The sequence below is a fragment of the Sebastes fasciatus genome, chromosome 7, assembly GCF_043250625.1.
Source record: "Sebastes fasciatus isolate fSebFas1 chromosome 7, fSebFas1.pri, whole genome shotgun sequence".
Classification (NCBI taxonomy): domain Eukaryota; kingdom Metazoa; phylum Chordata; class Actinopteri; order Perciformes; family Sebastidae; genus Sebastes; species Sebastes fasciatus.
This window is the reverse complement of record NC_133801.1, coordinates 25,456,106-25,476,952: the sequence shown is the minus strand read 5'-3', so window position 1 is coordinate 25,476,952 and position 20,847 is coordinate 25,456,106. Positions and strand designations below refer to the sequence as shown.

At 41.0% G+C, this 20,847-nt stretch overlaps 1 protein-coding gene across 1 annotated transcript; it reads left to right on the top strand.

Annotated features, from left to right (window-relative positions):
- Window positions 1-4,927: 4,927 nt before the first annotated feature.
- On the top strand, window positions 4,928-13,733 carry dusp14 (dual specificity phosphatase 14). Its single transcript, XM_074639948.1, has 2 exons — window positions 4,928-5,212; window positions 11,819-13,733. The coding sequence occupies exon 2, from the start codon at window positions 11,921-11,923 to the stop codon at window positions 12,551-12,553; it is 633 nt and encodes a 210-aa protein (XP_074496049.1). The 5' UTR covers window positions 4,928-5,212; window positions 11,819-11,920; the 3' UTR covers window positions 12,554-13,733.
- Window positions 13,734-20,847: the final 7,114 nt, after the last annotated feature.

Below are 20,847 nucleotides of genomic sequence, written 5' to 3'. Positions count from 1 at the left end.
CTGGGTTTGCTCTCTTAGTTTTATAAGTTCAAGACCCGCAACATGATCACACAGGTCTCTGCAGGCATTCCAATAAACAAATGTATGTGAAGCTTCTGTGTCAGGTCACATGTACTGTACAGCTCTCCGTGTGCTAGAAGGTGTTGGGTTAGGTTTTAGTAGCAAATATATCACATCAGTGTCAGTGAGGTTTGGCATTTTAACACTAAACAGCAACGCCTGGACGTTGAATTGCTGCATGCTGCAGACTATGATGCCCCACAAGAACATGTTGCCATTTACTGATCTGCACTGAAAAATAGAGCTTTTTACCACCTAGAATGTGAACTACCACAGAAGTGTTTTTTTAGTACTTAGACAGACAGAAAAATAGACACCTGACAGACCTTTTGTCACCGCTATAGTGTCACAACCGTGCAAGATGCAGTCACGAAACTTTACAGGTGTGTAGTTGAGAACGACATGAAGGTCGAGTAGCGCCTTGTTAGCCAAGTGGTTACAATGGGACCTTTGTTGCATGTCATATGACCCCACCCCCCCGCCAATGTCCTCTGTCCTCTGTGAAATAAGGGCGAAAAGAAAAGAAAAATGAAGGCGGAGTTCGAAAATGGGTGAGGTGCCTGAACTAGGGGGGTAGGAGGTTGTGAGTTGGGGAAACTCTCATGAGATGGTTAAGGTTTGGCATTGATTTTGAATAGTTAAGGTTAGCATAGGTTGTCAGGCAGCGAGTCTCGCAAGAGGTTTTGCAGATTTCAGATCAGATTTGACAATCTGAGGGTTACTTTATAGACACGACCAGGGTAGGAAATGGGTCCTTTGGCTTTCCCACTTTACGCCCCTGGCCTGTTTTGGCGTTGCGGCTGGTGTGATCCCATTACAAGATGGTCTCTAGTTAAAACTTACTTCTGTTAAGGTAACGGTCCACTTATCGATCAATCTATCATAGTTGATTTATGTCAGAAAATAAATGTATAATAATCAAAGAATCTAACTGATAAGCAGGGCTGTATTAATAAGGACATGTCCTCGGTAATACAGGAATTTGGAGGTCTGTTGACATGACATATTGCATATGTTGTGGGTTTTTTAAGGCTAGTTTGGATGTGTTTTAGACTGTTTTTAGTAAAAAAAAACTCAATAAATTATAGGGGGTTTGCTAGTATCAACCAAAAATTACAGACCTATCAGTGTAGAGAAGGCTTTGAAACAACATTTAGACCATGATGTAAAATATTGGCTACAGCACTGCTGATATGCTGACTTTTACAGATTATACTCCACTGACTTCTGAAAAATAATTATCAGAAACAGTTTGGGGAACACAAACAGTCTCTTGTTTAGAAAGATTCAGAATTGTAAAAGCCATCAAAAATTGCATTTCAGTCAGGCTTTGATGATTCTTCTACCAGACAAGAGGTTTGTTTGTTCTGTAGTTGCATCTCACCAATAGTTTTCAGCATTGTGCTCTGGGGAGGTGCCTCATCCCCCCCACCGACTCTGTATGAGGAGTAATTGATGCCACAGAGAAAGATGACAGGCAGAATTGCCTACAGATTCTGTATGAAAAGTGATTGTCGTCTCAAAAATGCGTATAGTCACTCTTCTATAAATACCAACTGCGAGATTGTGATGGGACAGTATCTCATGGCTTTAATTTATTTCAATTTGCCATTTATTATCTTTTTAAATAGTCTTGTAAGAAAAATTAAACATATATTAGGGCTGTCTAAGTTGACGTGATAATAATGTGTTAACACAAATTTTGTTTTAACGTCACTAATTTGTGTTAACGCGTTAATGCAACTTGTAATGTTTAGGCTGTAGCAGGCTCAGTATTAAAGCTATAGTAAAAATACTGGCATCACATGAAATTAGAAAACCTAGGAGGAATCCATTGCTACCAACAATGTCATATTTGCTTGTCACGAAGGAGGCTAAATAACGCTCCAAAGTTACGCAAAATTTTAGAAAAACAGTCATGGCCATTTTCAAAGGAGTCCCTTGACCTCTGACCTCAAGATATGTGAATGAAAATGGGTTCTATGGGTACCCACGAGTCTCCCCTTTACAGACATGCCCACTTTATGATAATCACATGCAGTTTGGTGCAAGTCATAGTCAAGTCAGCACACTGACACACTGACAGCTGTTGTTGTCTGTTGGGCTGCAGTTTGCCATGTTATGATTTGAGCATATTTTTATGCTAAATGCAGTACCTGTGAGGGTTTCTGGATCATATTTGTCATTGTTTTGTGTTGTTAATTGATTTCCAGTAATAAATATATACATTTACAAAAGCAACATATTTGCCCACTCCCATGTTGATACGAGTATTAAATACTTACCTACAATATTTAACATACCTTAAATCTCATAAAAAATTTTTTGATTAATTTGTGATTAATCGCAATTAACTATGGACAATCATGCGATAATCACAATTAAATATTTTAATCGATTGATAGCCCTAAGATATATACTTCCCAAAATAAGCTTTCAGTAGGGCTGCATGGTAAATTGGAAACTCAATCTTTATCTGTACAATGATAATCTGGAGTTGAATGTTTAGAACATATGAAACTCACATTTTGTCACAGTCAAACATGATTTTGCTTCTCATTGATTTATAATAATCCAAGTAGCAGAGAAGGAAAGGATGCTGTTTGGCTGCAGTGAGTGATGGACAGTGACGGAGGTTAATGACAGAAAAATGTTTGATAAAAAGCAGATTAATTTGCAACTTTGTGGACTGCTGCAGTTAATGTTTACCACCCTACCCGCAGTATTTCTCGTCCCCTGTGCTTTCTGCCACACCACATGAGTAAATTTGTTTGGTCTGACTGCAGCTTTAGTCCATAGCCATGATTTGGACTTAAATGTGGGTTGGGACATTGAAACAGGAATCCAAAGCTGTGTCCCAGGATCACGCTGCATTTTAATTGTAACCTGGATTTTATGCAGTATATGCAAAGATGTCAGTATGCATATATGGACCCAAAATGCAATGTATTAACTAAATAAAAGAGCTTCTCAGAGATTGACAGTTAAAATGAATAATAGATGTGGTTTACAGAAAAAAGTATAAAATCATTTTTGCTTTATCCTTTTTGAGTATAAGTGGCAGCCATAGTTTGATTGATTTCCTTTGGCACACGGTAGAGACAGTAGAAAGCATAAAGTACATTGATTTCTTGTATTCCTGTATATAAGTATACTATAAGGATTAATTTGTAGTTCATGCAGTATAGAATCATTAAATCATTTGGGATTTAGCCTCATGCCTTGTGTTTCAGCAGCACTGGAACAACTTGTGCTTATACCTGTGATGTGATATCACATGTACTGTGCAACGCACCATACCGAAGAGTGCCACAGGTGTGGCCCCGGAAAAAAAGAAAATGCTGCAGTCTGTGGTCTGGTTGTGTATTGTTGCACAAAACAGGCAGAGTAAATATTCCGTGTATAAAGTATAATGTGACCGTACCTTCAGTGGTGACCTGGCCCATCAGCTGTCTTACGTTATGATGCTGATATGTTGTAAGCAAGTAAAAGTTGCAATATCGCTCTGTAAAAATACTCTGTTACAATAGACTTGTAAACTTAACTTAAGTAAAAGTACAAATTAACATCTAAATGTATTTGTTGTATCTGTTTTCTATCCCCCAAAAGGGGGCACGGCCTTGACTTTTGGCGAAGTACCCGTATGTGCCATAAGATGTATAGTAAACAGAAGATCCCATAGATGTTAATGGAATTTGATGTGTGTTTGGATTGTAAGTTTGACAAGTTTGTATGCATCTGTTATATAGACATGTCTATAATTATTTTACGATCTTGCCTGAACCTAAGCGTTAATAATCGCCATCATGCCCCTTCAGTCTTCCCCATAGGTCTTCCCCCGTCCAAGTGGATGAAAGACCCAGTGGCCAGATATTGCTTAGCGATTTACCCACTGACAGTGAATATCCACAAATCTCAGTGTGAAAGCCTCGGTTAACCCACTACACAACAGCTTTTCTGCATTTTCCCGTTTCTCTTGATATGTGACAGCACGGACACACTAGCAACGTCAGGAGCGCGTGGCGGCTGCGTTACCTGTTGTTTTTTATTTCAGCGTCCCTGTTAACAGGTTAGAGCAGCCACACTGCCCGCGTGAGAATCTCTCTCTCTTCTAGAGAATAGAGATCTCGCCTATTTTTGACGCGTGCCGTGCACGTCTCACAGCAACAACAGACAGTGAAAGTGATCTATTGACAGTATATTGACATCATACCAGCAAGCTTACTACAGCTTCGAGGTCTATCTGTAAAATATGTTACGGTGATGAAAAAAAAGTAAAGACTTATTTTTAAATCAACACTTCCTGCTTTCATTTAAAAATAAAAGCCCTCAAGCGTTTTTTTCTATGGACAGAATTCCTTCATTTGTTAACACAAGGCTTTTTTTCTGAAATATGTGCCGGACAGTGCTGTAGAACATGCAGTGACTTGCAGGGCTCCATGAATGAATACAGTACAGAGTTTTAATTGTGGATTATTACTATTATTTACAAATTACCACATGTTTCTTAACCTTTCTCTGTTTAAAATAAATATAAAAGATATTTATAATGAAATGAAATGACCATTAAAAGGCAAACTCTATGTAGAAAAAAAGAGCTGACAGCAGCAGCAGAAACGCAGCAGACACGCAGCTGAAATGCAGCTGGTGGGAACTCCCGACGGTTGTAACACGCAGCCGCCACGGGACGTAGCCGGGACGCAGCCGCCACGGGACGCAGCCGCCACGCGCTCCTGACGTTCCTGGTGTGTCCCAAGGCTGAGAGTGCATTCCTTTTCCCCAAAAGGGGGCGCGGCCTTGAAGATGACATGATGATGGTCTGGTCGGTCCTCCTCCTCCTGCCTCCTCCTCCACTGTGTGGCACTGATCACTCCTCATACCGACGCTGCCCTGTGCACGCCGCTCCTGTCAGCTACAGAAGCAGGCGGATGTACTGATGGCTCGTATTTCTGTTGACTTTCACATTATGTTGTTGTGTGTCGCGGTTTGTCTCCCGCCACCTGGCCTCTCTCCATCCCGCTGGCCGTCTGTGAGAGCCTGCAGAGCGGACTGACTGAAGGTAGATGTCCGGAGTGAGGCAGCAGATCAGCGGATCGCTGCAGGCGCTTTAATATAAACCTCTATCTATCTGCCTGAGACTGGAAGAACACTGGTAAGTTGAGTTTTACATCTGATGGAGGCAGTTTATCTGCGTCATTTGACCCAAAATAAGATGGTTTTAAACTTAAATGCATACAAAGCATTAATATGTTTTAAAATATGTTATAGAGGTATTTAATTATCAGGTTCAGTTTTCTGATGTAATTATGGTGAAATGGAATAAAAACAAGCGCACCTGCCACACGTCTGTTTTAAGAAGACACGACGCTTAATTCCGTCGTGTTATTCAAACTAAGACAATAACATTATACAGTTTTTTTTATTTTAAACTTAAAAGGATCTATTTCCCACACCTGAACTTGTTAAAGCACGCGTACGGGCACGAGCAGCGCCTGCGCAGAGGAGCGCTCCTCATGCACAGCTCTCATCATCAATTATTAAACTCAGAAATTAAAGCTCCACATTTTCACACATGGCAGTGTCACCATTTCTGGAATATTATATAATATTTAAAGTTTCTAAAACAACAACATTATTATTTCCTGAGGAAGATATACTGTAGATAGGCCTATATAATATATTATAATATATCTACAGTATATGGCAACACATACCATTCAAAATTGGACACACCTTCTCATTCAGTGCTTTTTCTTTATTTATATTATTTTCTTATGTCATAGTAGGTTAAAGGAACAGTGTGTAACCTTTAGGGGGATCTATTGGCAGAAATGGAATAGAATATTTATTTATTTAAGTATGTTTTCTTCAGTGTATAATCACCTGATGATAATATAATCGTGTTTTCATTACCTTAAAATGAGCCGTTAATATCTACATAGGGAGCGGGTCCTCTCCACGGAGTCCACCATATTACACCTCCATGTTGCTACAGTAGCCCAGAAAGGACAAACCAAACTCTGTAAACTTTTCCTGCTTGGGCCGGAGTCGATAACGTTACTCCAGCCGTCGCCGCCGCTGCTCTCTCTCTCTTGTTTCACCACTCACTTCCAACGTACACACACACACACACACACACACACACACACACACACACACACACACACACACACACACACACACACACACACATACATACACACATGCACACTTGCCGTTTTCACGTCGGGCACCTTATTTGGTTGCAATCTCCTCGCCTCACCGCTAGATACCGCCAGATCTACTACAGGATTACTTGACATCTTTTAGGGGATGGGATGGGATGGGATGGGATGGGCGGGGGGGACACTTGGCTACCACTGCATTCTGCAGCGACATGCCATCCCATCTGGTTTGCGCTTAGTGGGTCTATCCTTTGTTTTCAACACGACAATGACCTAAAACACAAGTGCTCAACATGTATGGGAACTCCATCAAGACTATTGGAAAAGCTGTCATCAAAGAAAAAGGTGGCTACTTTGAAGAATCTAAAATATGAAACCTATTCAGCTTTGTTTAGACTTTTTTTTTTCACTCGCCAGATAATTCAACAGGTGTTATTTAATAGTTATTACATTTATTTATCTATGATGTAAGCAATTGGTCCCTGACATTGTTAAGTGTTTAGTCAGTTTCACTACAATTTACGCTTTTATTAACAAATAAGTGCATCAGGGCAGATGAAAAAGTGTGAGAAAAGGAGTTACAGGGGTAGAAGGTGTATTTCTTTCTTTCTATATTCATTTATTTGCCCTCTGGCATTTATTTTTATTTTTATTATTATGATTATTATATATTTATTTATTTAGTTATTATTATTATTATTATTTTTAGAGGGCGACCGGCACCCCCCAGAAGGTGGCGCCCTAAATGACTGCCTATACGGCCTACGTCTTAAGCCGGCCCTGGTTTCAGACTAAGAATGTGTAATGGCCTGATCATCACATGGTACTCCCTTAGGATAAACTATATTTGATATTAAGACTGCAACCAATTATTTTTACTATAGAATATTCTGCTGGATATATTCTCAATTAATAGATCACTTGGTCCTTAGACTAGTCATTTGAATTTCTCAGGGCAAGATGTCATCTTCATAAAGCTTCTTTTATTCGACCAACAGTTAAAAACTCATCAGTTTCATATCAGAAAGGTCAAAGAAAATCATTTAAGAAGTTATAGCCTGTACACTATTTGGCATTTTTTGCTTCAAAATGATTAAAATGATCAGTTTTCAAAATAGCTGCAGATTAATTTTCAAATTGAACCGACTAATGGTTTCAGCTCTGCTTGATATTCATTGCTTGTAGCACCAATTATAGGTAATAAGTCTGTCTCATTAGATTTGGAACAGCGTGTCATTGTTTAAAAGTAAAGTCCCTCCATTTATCTGTCTCATCCATCTGCTGTAGTGATGGATGCAATCGTTCCTACAGACGTGGCCTTTTAAGAGAAAATTGAAACTACGACTACATACGATAGGCTTCCAATATGTCTGAGAAAAATGGCATTTGTACGTGCATTGTCAGCCCCAGTGTTTTTATCTGTTTGGCAGTACATTTATACACACTCACCATCTCTCCCTACATGACGTGTGGCCTTGAGTCTCAGGCTCTTGTGTTTGTGGCTGAGGTGTAACATTGTGGACGGAGTGAGCGGCACCCAGTCGCTGCTGTCAGCAGGAAGGTGCCAAAGCCGAACCCTGTCATCGACAGGCATTTGTCCTTTACCTCGTGTTGACCCTGCTCTCTTTTGAACCCTTTTGCAGCTGACTTTGTTGTGCAGCAGCATCATTTGTTTGCTGTGAAGCTGCGCCCAGTTGCGTCTGGATGAATTCGAGAAGCTGTGTCATTGCTGCTCATTTTTCCCTGATAGTTATCCAGACTGTTGGCAGCAGAGTCACTTTCAGAGATCACTCAGACGGAATAAATGGATTACCTTTGATTGAGGGACACTGCTGAGAGCTGCGTGTCTGCTTGTGCACCTTTTCCAGCTGTTTCCCTGTTTTCATTCATCTTAATATTCTGTGTGTGTGAGGGAGCGTCAGTCAGGAATTTGATGTCAGTCAAGTACCACTCCGATCTGGTTGTCGTTGAGGTTTTAAGAGTCGTGAGGTTGCCGACAGGTTCCGCTGCTCTAGTTTTTCTGCGGGTGGGTCACGTTTCCAATTTGTGTTAGCGGAGGTGGAACCAGACCTCTGAGGAATCTCCCCCCCCACAGAGATAGAGAGAGAGAGAGAGAGAGAGAGAGAGAGACGGAGATGTGTGAAAAAAGATTTGTGAGGTGGGACCACCTCTATACAGATCCACCCTGAATGATTGAGAAGGGGGTTGTTTATTCTAACATCAAGAGAAGAAGAAGACATGAGGGGTTGATTTGTAAAAAGGTACTCCGGTCTCTGTTGTCCTGTGAATGCCACTGACCTTCCTCAGTGTTTTTGTCTTTTTTTGGACACTTAATCCTCTCAGTAAATTTGATTGACAGCGTATTTGCAGTATCCCACTATCTGTAACATTACAGTAGATTTTTCTCTCTGCATAATTCTACCTCCTCCACTCTCTGCAGCCTCACTCCTGCCCTGCCCGGGGTATAAATAACCATGGTGGATGGAGCAAATCTCAGCAACGCCCGGCGTACTGTGGTACATCAGCACTTTGGAGAGGGCAGGGGATTATTAGGTTCTCTTATCGTCTTCATCTCTCTGTTGACTGCCTCATACTGTGGTCAGTAGGTTGCCGCAGCAACAGAGTTTATGTCAGCAAATGGTATATGTCCTGTTATATACCATTATGTTATGATATGTATCTGTCTCCATGAATTAATGCATCGACTGTGCTTCCAGTGAATAAGAAAGTGTCTTGCAAGCAGGACATCTGTTCGAAGATTACTTTCAGTTTCAGCAAGATGTCACAGTTATCGCAGAACGGTACCAGACTCGGAATCACTGCCCACGTCCCAGATTCAGATCAATCTGGATGTTGTTCTCATTGATTTCTGTTTCTGGAGTTTTGTAGGGGGGGATTAGAAAAGCAACACTCAGCTATATAAGTCAATTTACAGATATATCAACTTCTAAATTGACTAAATTCTTCAGTTCAGCATTACACGTATATACGTATGTGTGTGTGTGTGTGTGTGTGTGTGTGTGTGTGTGTGTGTTTGGCCACTAGGGGGGGCACAACATGCTGAAAAATGAGAAAGTTTGTGACCCGGCTGCCATGTTGAGATAAGTTGAGGAAATGCCAAACACCGCCCACCAGCCGGAGCAAACTTTCTCATTTTACAGCTAAACAGTACCCTACAAGATGTTTCTGAAAACTTTTGAGGCGAGAAATAGGCATTACAGAAACAGAAAAATGATTAATATTTGATCAGCGCTGCCTAGTTTGACCGTGTGATCGGAGTTTGCGAGTGATTGACAGCTGCTCAGAGACGGCAAGGCTCCAGCTCGGCTCTGATTGGTTGTTTTCCTCCGGTCTGTGAAATCTTGCAGATGCCGGAGCACACAGAGGACACAGGAAGACGTTTTATAAAAATACCTTTTTCTTAATAATATTTGCTCCAATTCTACCCACTGCTGCTTTAATTTTCATTGTCAATCATTAACAGACTGCTTCAGTTTGAGTTAAGGAAGACAAAAGCTCACACATGTTTTGCTGTGCTCTAACAGTGTACAACACTGACTAATGTAGTACTGATCTACTACTTATGTAGGACTTGTGTATTATATGGTGCTTCTTGCAGAAAATCTGTTCACACTGTTGCTCAGCGCGGCTCTAATGTGACTCTGATCACCTCCTGATGTGGTTTGATGGGCAACACTTGTTTCCCAGAGTCTGGATCGCTGTATTTGTTGTCTCATCACCAGTGGATCATGGCAACCATTTCAGAGGCAAAGTGCAGGTTGATTGGCAACCAGCAGCAAACCGGAAAAACTGTGCCTGAACGGGGCGGGTGCTATTTTAGCCTTTGATCCTTTTTTTTTTTTTTTTTTTGGAAAGAGAAGCCGACCCTGCTGAGGTGGCAAAGCTGTGATCGATCGGTCAATGGGGTGTAGAGGAAGGTGATGATGAAACGAGGAAGCTCCAAACCTGCTGGAGATGAGGATTAACATGTAAAAACAGCTTGTTCTGGATACCTACATTTCTATTTTCATACAAACTTTAGGCAGTAAAACCATGAAAAACAAAGGTTACAACCTTTAAAACAATATTTTTTTTATGTTTCATGTAGGTAGAATATCCAGTAGGGAATAATAACGACATTTTTGGCCTATATGATGTTACATTTAAAGCAGATGGTTCTCAACCTTTTTGTCTTGTCCGTTTGAATAAAGCAATATCGACTTGCAACCATTCGAACCACAAAGTGATCTAAAATGATTATTTTTAGAGGCATTGAGGGGTGAAATTATCCAGTAATTCATTAGAATTGTGTAGCTGGGTAGCAAGGTTTCTATCTTGTTAAATAATACGTCCTGAGCCCGATGTTGGGGACCACTGATTTAAAGGATGATGTGCCCCAAATTTGTCGTTGGATGAAAAAGCTGCCCCCACGGTTTCATTGCATAGTCAGTCATGCAGATGTATTTAAATTCATGTCCTTCCTTGGTCTTTTGATTGCAATTTTAGGAATAAGGAGAATCCCGATCTGTCCCTGCAGTCTCTTTGCACCAGACAGCAGGTGATCAGGTGGTTGTTTTTTCTGCAGGTTGAGTTCCAGTTTAAAGCAGTTGACCCGTGAGTCTTGTTAACCAGACTGGAGCAGAAAATGTAAGAAAAAGACCTGCCGGCCAGACTGGTGCACAAGGTGTGGATGACGCACGACAAGTGCAACAGTGTGTGAAGTAGCACCCGGAGCAGTTGGCTCTCTCCTGATAACTATAAGTATTAACGCGGGAGGCTGTTTCCATCATATGTGCAGCCAGAAATGTCACGTTAAGGTTCACATGTATTTTTCTTCATGATCTGCGTCATCTTCTTGTTCATGTTGCAGCTCATAAACGGAAGATCATCCTTTTTTGGAAAAAGGCAATTAGATTAATAAACTTTAGCAAATTTAGTACTTAAATTAAGTGTTTTATGAGCACACTTTGGTGCGATCGTACCGTATATATGATTACTTTTCATTTTGTGCCACCCAAAACAACACCGACAGCAGCGATAGCCAGAGAGACGAGAGATGTAATCTGTATGTGAGGGCTGTGGATGGATGAACATGAGATGAGGTGAGTGCACGCCTCCAGGGGGTCTGCGCTCACATGGCAAGAGCGAAGCACGTCTCAGTGTGCAGCACGCAGGCTATTCGACCTGAATGTAGAGAGACATACAGCAGAGATAAACAGGTCTCTCTGGCTGAGATGAAAACATTTCTCATTCACGAAAATGATGTCATTGTAAAGTGAAGACTGTGGATCAAGGGGTCACGGCATCATGTTTTTGAATTAGTCAACTATTGTGTCTGAAATTAAATAGTTTTGTCTCTCTGTTTTTTTTTACTTTAAAGACTGCACAATAACATTTCCTGGAAACAACTGTCTCAATACAATGCCATCCAAAAAAAGGACTTAGCACTCTTGTTTTGGAGTCTTTGCAAACAGCAGTGATGTTACTCATCCATGTGAAGTGTTTGTATGTTTGTCAGCCTGAGTGCTCGGCCTACAGTGAAGCAGAAAAATGTTTAATTTAGATTGAAAGTGAAATCTGTTTGTGTGTTACAGGAGCTGTCTGGCTGGCTGCACTACTATGAGTCTGAGCTCTTGAAGCTTTTGCTTTTAGAAAAAATTTGCCACCCATCTCGAAGAAGCCCACTTGATTCCATCATGGGTTCCCGCAGCCAAGGCTTCTTCCACCATCACCACCATCACCACCGTAACTCCATGGTGCCCACGGTGGTGCCGAGGCTGATGCCCGAGAACGGCAGCCTGCTGGGGAGCATTGCGCAAATCACCCCCAACCTCTTCCTCAGCAGAGGGAACGTGGCGTCCAACCGCAGCCTGCTGCTATCCAAAGGCATCACCTGCGTGGTCAACGCCACCATCGAGCTCCCCAACTTCAACTGGCCTCACATGGAGTACGTAAAGGTCCCTCTGGCGGATATGCCCCACTCCCCCATCTCCTTGTACTTCGACAGCGTGGCTGATAAGATCCACAGCGTGGGGCGAAAGCGAGGGGCGGTGCTGGTGCACTGCGCGGCGGGGGTGAGCCGCTCTGCTTCCCTGTGTCTGGCGTACCTCATGAAGTACCACCGCGTGTCTCTGGCCGAGGCGCACGCCTGGGTCAAAGCCCGCCGCCCCGTCATCAGGCCCAACGGCGGCTTCTGGCGCCAGCTCATCGAGTACGAGAGGAAGCTGTTTGGTAGAAACTCTGTTAAGATGGTGCAGACGCCCTACGGGGTCATACCTGATGTTTACGAGAGGGACCGCAGGAGCCTGGCTCCGTACTGGGGCCTGTGAGATCCGCAGCGAGGAGATCGAGGAGGACGTGAAGGTGAGCCCTTTTGCCCTCCTGGACTGCAGCTTCATGCGTGTTCAGGACAGGCGAAGTGAGATACGTTGCGAGTGTACATGCTTATTTAATGAATACCGGTGCGTTTGGACAGAGGGAGTCTTAACCAAACAATGGTTGTTGATGCGGTTCGTCCAACCAGTTGCCTCCATTTAGTGTTTTGAGCGGGAGCAAGGCGACTTCAAGCCCAGAATCCTTCGGACCAACGGATCGATTGGAACCACAGCGATGTCAGACACCAAAAACAAGATCAGAGCGTGGAAGTCGGTGCCGTCTATCTCCTGGTCTGTCACTCCAGTTCCAGCGGAGGACGAGTGCTCGATGGTGTCGGCTGTGCTCGAGACTCTGCAGCTCTGACAGTGATGTGACTGAAGTCCTTTTCCTGACGTGATGATGTCATGTGGTGGTATTGTGCCAGTGTTGCAGTAATCTTTGGTGTGAAGGGCAGCAGCATGCTCTCAATTTATGGTAGCATTTAAGATAAGTGTACAGAAAAAAAAAATATATGCATAGACAAATTATTTTATTGGATTGTACTGATAGTGAGGAAAAAAAATGGCACACTTTAACTGAACATTTAAAGATGTTGTTATATCTACCTTTTTTAAGGTGAAAATCTAGAAGATGTAAGCTAAAAGTCAAGGTTTAGGGAAAGCTCCTGTGTACCACAGGGTTGACTGTTCCATCCTGTGACCACACTATGTTGTTGTAGTGCTATTTGATGATATATTTAAAAAAAAAAAATAAAGAAAATCTGCCGCCTCAAGGGAAGTGATAGCTCTATGATAGATGCTTTGAAGAATATTTTCTATCCCACTGTCTTTGCCTTGTGTCCATAGGTTGCAAAAAGATCAGAGCAGTACAGAAAGCACATTTTATTTCTGTTTAAAACAGCCTAAAAGAGCAATGTTACACAGGCTGAAGATCCTACTTCTGCATTGGTCTGCTGGTTGAAATTTTTAACTTTGTCCTGTCCCATGCTCCAAAAGTAGTTGTAGGGGTGAGACAAAAAAGAGAATACCACAATAAATCACAATACACACCATCATCAAGATTTTGCCACTAATATTATCACATAAAAGTAAAAAATGCAGTGGTATATTTTTCTATTAAAGGTACCCTATGGAGTTTTTTAAACAAATAAATGTTCTCTTTGTTTACGCACCAAAACACAGTTTAAATCCATGTTTACGTGCTAGCAGTCTTCTTCTTCTCTGCCTTTGCTGGCGCATTGCTGTGTTTCCTGGCGCATTCCAAGGAGGATGAAAAGAGGAGGTATCACGCGCCATCATCGCGCCATATTATTGGGGTACAACACATGCGCAGTCTGCACTTGCCGAAATTGAGCCAATAGCAACGCACATGACAGCAGCTCCAGTCACACTGCGCATGTATCATACCCCATAGCTCAAGACCCGTGTCCCAGCCTCTTTCATTAAGCCTTGGCGCATTCCCTCCACATTGCAGATTGGTGGAAAAGCACAAAACCTTGTGCACGATTGTGTATCATGATGCCCCCCTGGAATTAAAGCACTACTGGTGATCAAAAAATTCCACAGGTTACCTTTAATTGATTCATTAAAACATTAGATAATGGTGAAAAAATACCAATGCTTCAAAACAGCGGCACCCATTGTTTTTGATGTAAACCTGCAAACCAGTAGCATATTGCAATACGTAGAGATACACCACTGTTTTATTAACCTATCAGAGAAGCTGCAATTTAATCACATCTGCTCCCCGGATTTGGCACTTCCTGGCTACCATATAATTACTACTTCTTCTGTATGGCGTGCCTGCGTGTGGTCCAGAACCAATTTACACAATGCTATGTGAAGTGGCCGGCGTGCAATGCATTCAAACTGACGTCTTCAAATTGCATATTTTGTCAGACAAACAGTCCAAAAGATATAAAGACAAAAAGCAACTTATTCTCGCATTTTAGAAGCTGGAACCAGAGATAAATTATTATCAAAATTGTTCACAATTAGCAGTTTATTTTGTTTCTATCGACTAATCTCAACTCATTGTGTCAGCACTAAATGTAGCCGATGACTCTCTCATCTGAGTTATCGTGGGCAGTGAATGTATCGTGTTAGTTTTGAATTATGATTTACGTTCTTGACTCTCACCCTTACACTACTGCAGTATAGCATCACCGTTGGGTGTGGTCATCTGACATCTAAGTGCGGTCTGCACGCAGCAGTGATGTTGGATGTGACAGAGTTGACATTTTCAACACAGATTTCAGTGCAACAATGTTTATTTTTTAACAATGCCATAATAGATTAAGTGTGATATTACAATAATAAAAAAAAGAATAAAAGTTGAGGGGTAAATAATTGTTCGCAGGAGAAAGATGTTCTGTAATCTGACTTCTAATTATTTCATGCCCCAAGACAGTCATATTAAAATAATAAGAAAAAAGATCTCATCTCACTGTTTCTGTTCAAATGTGTTTGAATTGAATAGAAAAAAAATCTCCTCTGACGCACAACATTTCAGGCTTCTACTGGAATAAGAATTTACATTTTTGTTTTCTAACAACAACAACGTCTTTGAGATGTTTTCTAATGAACAGGCTGCAGCGTTTCCTCCTCCAAACGCCTCTTGATCTTCGTTCGGCGCGGCCATTTCCCCCTAAGAGACGTCTTCAGATGTCAAAGAATCGTTCTGTCACTCATTTTCATTTTGCTGTTGCTACAGAACAGCAGGCAGATTATTGATGAGCGCCATTTGTCTTGTGCCCACACTTTCTTGAGAGACCTCCGGAGTAGTCTCCACAATGAATGCCATTACCCAGAGAGACGTCTGAAGACGTGCCGACCACCGCAGAGATGCACAAGTGATGGGCCCACATTACACACTGCATGCACACACTTATTTTCTCACAGTGAAAAAAAAATAATCTTCTCCTCCTGCCCCTCTCCTTCGTCTTCGCTGTATTAATGTGAGTACACGCACAGGGTTTCCAAGGCATAGTGAAGCGCTGAAAGTAAACATCCTTCACCAGCAGCTAGATATTATCATCTGTCATTAAAGCAGTAAGCAGAGCCATTTGCACCATCCTGAGCATCAGAGGCAGGCCAGGCTCCAGCGGTGCTGGCCATGCAGAACGAACAACGCTGACTTAAGTTTGGGGTGATGACATTAAAGATGGCAGCAACTCAACGGGATGCATCAGACACAGGTGAGCTGCACTGAACAGCTGTGTGTTACGATTATCCTCATTATGTATTTTTGTTGTTTTAATTGTTGTTATTGTAATTCATGTTTAGTTTATAAAATGTCTGACTTTAGTGTAAGGGCCTGTCACAGTTTCCTCAAGCTTCCAAGGTGACATGTTCTTGCTTGTGTTCAAAACCCAAAGATATTCAGTTTACAATGATATAAAACAGAAAAACACAAAATCCTCACATTTAAGAGGCTGGAACCACCCAGTATTTGGCACACGTTACCATGCTAGTCCATATGGACTACTTTAGTTCAGACTGAAATATCTCAACAATCGTTGGGTGGATTGCCATAAAATATTGCATAGACATTCATGACTCCCAGAGAATGAATACCTCTGATTTTGGTGATCCCCTGATTTTCCTCTAGCGCCACCATGAAGTTGCCATCTGTGGTTTTAGGTGAAATATTTCAAACGATTGGATGTATTGCTTAAAAATTTCCCACAGATAGCAAAGAGGAGAGGCTGAATTGCAATAGCTTTTCTCTAATGCCATCATCAGGACATGCACCACTGTGCCTCAGTACAGCCTACCAGAGCCGCTAGCATGGCTGTAGACTTGTTGCCTGATAAACAATTTTATTGATTCTTAAATTTGTCAGTTTTCAGGAAACTTATCATTCAAGACTGTTCCATTGAGGACATGTTCTCAGTATTTGATATGTCTGTTATTTAGTTTTACCAATATCTTTACTTTTGATCAGTGGAGGTTCTAGACCATTTCAAATGGGGGGCCAGGCTTGGGCCACATGCGATTTTAGGAGTACCAAAAATATTAAGCACAACTTTTTTCATACCTCAGGAGGTAGAACGGTCGTCCAGGTTGGTGGTTCGATCTCTGGTCCCTGCAGTTTACATGTCAAAATGTCCATGGGCTAGATACTGAACCCCTTCCCCCAGAACCGCCACTGCTCAAATGAAGGGATTTAGTATTTCTCCCTCCCTTAAAAACTATTCCCAGGGCTCTGTGTGGAGAGGGCTTTGAAACACCATTAAGGAAGATAAAATGTACAAGAAATACAACTCAACAATTAGAGTAATAAATAAAATGGGGGAAAAGGAACATTTCTGTAATTACTTCAGCACTAGCCCAGTGTTGCATATCTGAATGTGCAGGTTTTTATTTCAACCACTCAAAGCAAATATGAACATCTGTCGCTGCAATGAATTACTGAATCACAGCTTCTCTGGGCTTCAAATTATACGGCCTTTAATAATTCACTATAATCGGCATGCGCTACAGCACTATCAATAGGTGTAAACCCTGCATTTCCATTTTAACAAGGCCATACGCACAAGGCCAGTTATTAATATAAACATGCTGCTCTCACTGCTGCTTCAATTTCAGGCTTGCCGCCCTTGTTTTAGTTATAATTTGACAACCTGATTTAGCCACACAGCAGCATATGCTGTTGGATGTGATTCAAAGTATGTATTTCTTAGTTGCAAACATAAAGGGAACAGCCACATGGAGAATGCTGATTACTTGGCAGCCAACAACACTTGGAAACCTTAATAAAAGACCCAGAGGACAGTTTTCAAATGCCGTTAGTGCTTCGTGTATAGATCATGAAAATGGAGAATTGAAGCAGTGATATAGAGAATCCATAACGGAGCTTTAAATATGGGTGTAAGAGAGAGTAAAAAAACCTCACAGCCAAACTAAGGATCATCCAAAACGTAGTAGGAGATGTTGGCTGATACAGTTGTGTCTGTAGTGAAACACGTCATTCTTCCTCAGCGAGCTGAATGAGTGTGTCGTCTCTGTGGTGTAACACTGACTCATCTGTCCGTCGCCTTTAAATCTTTAGCTGTCTGAACTGATTGATAGAGCGGACACTGCAAAAGACTGTGAGCCACAGAGCTGTATTCAATTTGTACTGAACATCTCAACAGTGAAAATGACTAATATTTGTGTCCAGGTCCATAATGGTGAATTGAGGCATCATAAATCTACTAAGTGTCGCCTTTCAGTGCTTTCTTTTAACTAATGGTGGATCAGGTTTCTATGAAAGAAAGAACTTAAAGGACCAGTGTCTAACAGTTAGGGGGATCTATTGGCAGAAATGGAATATAATATTAATAAGTATGTTTTCTTTAGTGTATAATCACCTGGAAATAAGAATCGTGTTTTTGTAACTTTAGAGTGAGACGTTTTTATCTGCATAGGGAGCAGGTCTCCTCTCCACGGAGTCCGCCATGTTGCACCGCCATGTTTCTACAACGGACAAACCAAACTCTGTTAACTTTTTCTGCTTGGGCCAGAGTCGATAACGTTACTCGCTCCCGTCGCTGCCGCTCTCTCTCTCTTGCTTCAACACTTACGTCCCACCTACACACACACTCTATGCACTGGCTCTGCTCCAAATGACCTACGCTACTCTTACAACAACTGGCTCCAGAGAGGGCAATTTGCGTTTTTGCGTCGGCCACCGTAGCTCTTCTATACGTTTGGCACACGGGAGAGGCTTCAGTTGGCTGCAAACTGCAACCTGACCGCTAGATACTGCCAGATCCTACACACTGCTCCTTTAAAGGGTAATTTTCTTTTTGTCAGCAAATCCCATGAAAAGACCAAAACTAACAATGAGTTGATTCTACAGGTGCACATACATACATCATACATACATACATATATATTTATCTTATTCCTCGGTATCATAGAGCTCTATTGTTGTCCAAAACTATTAAAAATAGCCTCCAAAATCCAGAATTAGTTACTCATCATCAACAGAAGACACACTTTTAAGCTCTTCCTCTACTATCACAGTTTTTTCTTTTATCTCTGGATAAGAAGGAAATGTTATCGGAAGAACGTAAAGCAGGAAGCACCTCAAAGTGTGAAGGCAATCGTGCAGAAGCAGCTGTTTTTAATCAATAATATGATTAACTATGGCCATGAAATACCAAAGAGCAGCAGTCAATACAGCACAGTATCACTTCAATCTCGCTTCTCTCCCACAGTGATGATTTCAGAAATGCAGACAATAGGCGTGAAGATGACAGGCACAGGCGGTCTGCATTTGGAATTACACAGCCTCATTCAGTAATTGATTTGAGCGTTTGTAATTTTCTGTAATCCTGGTGTTCACCGTGAGAGGAGAGGAATTCATTTTCTGCAGGAAATGAATTAGGGAACGGCGAGAGATAAAATGGATGTTGGAGAGCACACCTGAACACAAGTGTGAGAACGATAATGAGACTGGTTTCACAGAGCCCCCAGACATCTCATTTGATTGGCTGAGCTCAACCGCCAGCGATGGCCCGGCAGGCTTGTCGAAGGAGAATTTATTCCATTTCGACGCAAATTGATGGAGATGAGGCCTCTCTGGCTGGAGAGAAAGTACATTATGGAGTGAAATGACGGAGGGAAAATGTGCAGCAACCTTCATGCAGTTGGAAGAGGAAGCTTCTCTGGAAAGCAGGCAGAATAAGATCAAAAGCCACGTTCATTAAATGACTCATTTCAAAGCAATATGTTCATACTTAAAACAGAAATTCAGTTAAATTATGCAGAAAACCAACACGAATACTTCTTATAACACAAGCAGGGGCAAACTGCTGATTTTTAAGTGTGTGAAAGGAAAAGTTAGACGTACGCTTATTTGCTTTTTTGACTAGAGTTCGATGAAAAGAACAGTTCCACTCTCTGTATGCTAAATGTAAAGCTACCGCCAGAAGCTGGTTAGCTTAGCTTAGTATAACACTGGAAATAGGGGGAAACACCTAACCTGGCTCTGGCCAAAGGAAACAAAATCCCACAACTATAGTGATCAGTCGTCCCGGATTGTCCAGGATTGTCCCGGTTTCAAGCCAAAAATGAAAAAAAGTCATAGTATAGTATGTCGTAAAAAAGTCATAGTATAGTATGTCGAAATAATTAAACAAAAGACATAGTGTAGTATGTTGAATAAAAAGTCATACTATAGTATGTGGAAATAATTAAAAAAGTCATAGTATAGGATGGGTAAAAAATGTCATAATATAGTATGTCAAAAAAAAGTTACTCATATTTTAGTATGTCGAAAAAATAAAAGTCATTGTATAGTATGTCGAAATGTTTTTAAGAAGTCATAGTATAGTATGTGGAAAAAATAAATAGGTCATAGTATACTTTGTCAAAAAAAAGTCACAGTGTAGTATGTCAAAAAAATTCAATAAAATCATAGTATAGTATGTCGAAATAAAAGTCAAAGTATAGTATGTCGAAAAAATAAAAAAAAGTCATAGTATACTATATCGAAAAAGACAGTATGGTATGTTGAAAAGAAGTCAGTATAGCATGTCGAAAAAATAAAAAAATTATATTACAGTATGTCAAAAGAATGTCATAGTATAGCATGTCGAAAAAAGTCATAGTATAGCATGTCGAAATTGTTTTTAAAAGTCATATAGTATGTCGAAAAAAGTCATAGTATAGTATGTCGAAATTGTTTTTAAAAGTCATATAGTATGTCGAAAAAAGTCATAGTATAGTATGTCGAAAAAATTTAAAAAATGATAGTACATTATGTCAAAAATTTCATAGTATAGTATGTCGAAAAAACTTTAAAAAGTCATAGTACAGTATGACCAAAAAAAGTCATAGTATACTATGTCAAAAAATAAGTCATAGTATAGCAAGTCATAGTATTGTATGTCGAAAAAAATGTCGAAAAAAAAGTAATGGTATAGTATGTCGAATAATTTAAAGTCATAGTGTAGTATGTTGAAAAAAGGTAATAGTTTAGTATGTCGTAAAAAAGGCATATTATAGTATGTCAAAAAAAAAAAAAAAAGTATATTATGTCGAAAAAATTAAAAAAGTCATCCTGGGCTGCCGGCCATTGTCGTTTGGACGTGGCCCGTTTGCAGACCTCGTTTAAGTTGCTCTCCACTGGGGGATCAGCATCAGATGCACTTGGGGGTCTGGACTGTTGAACAGGGAAGGTGGAGTCATCCTCCTCATCCTCCATTTCGAGGATGTCAGAGTTGGCATAGCCCTCTGCGTCCTCACAGTCCAGCTCC

Coding starts and splice junctions, on each gene's coding strand:
- dusp14 (XM_074639948.1), top strand. CDS start 11,921: ATGGGTTCCCGCAGCCAAGGCTTCTTCCACCATCACCACCATCACCAC.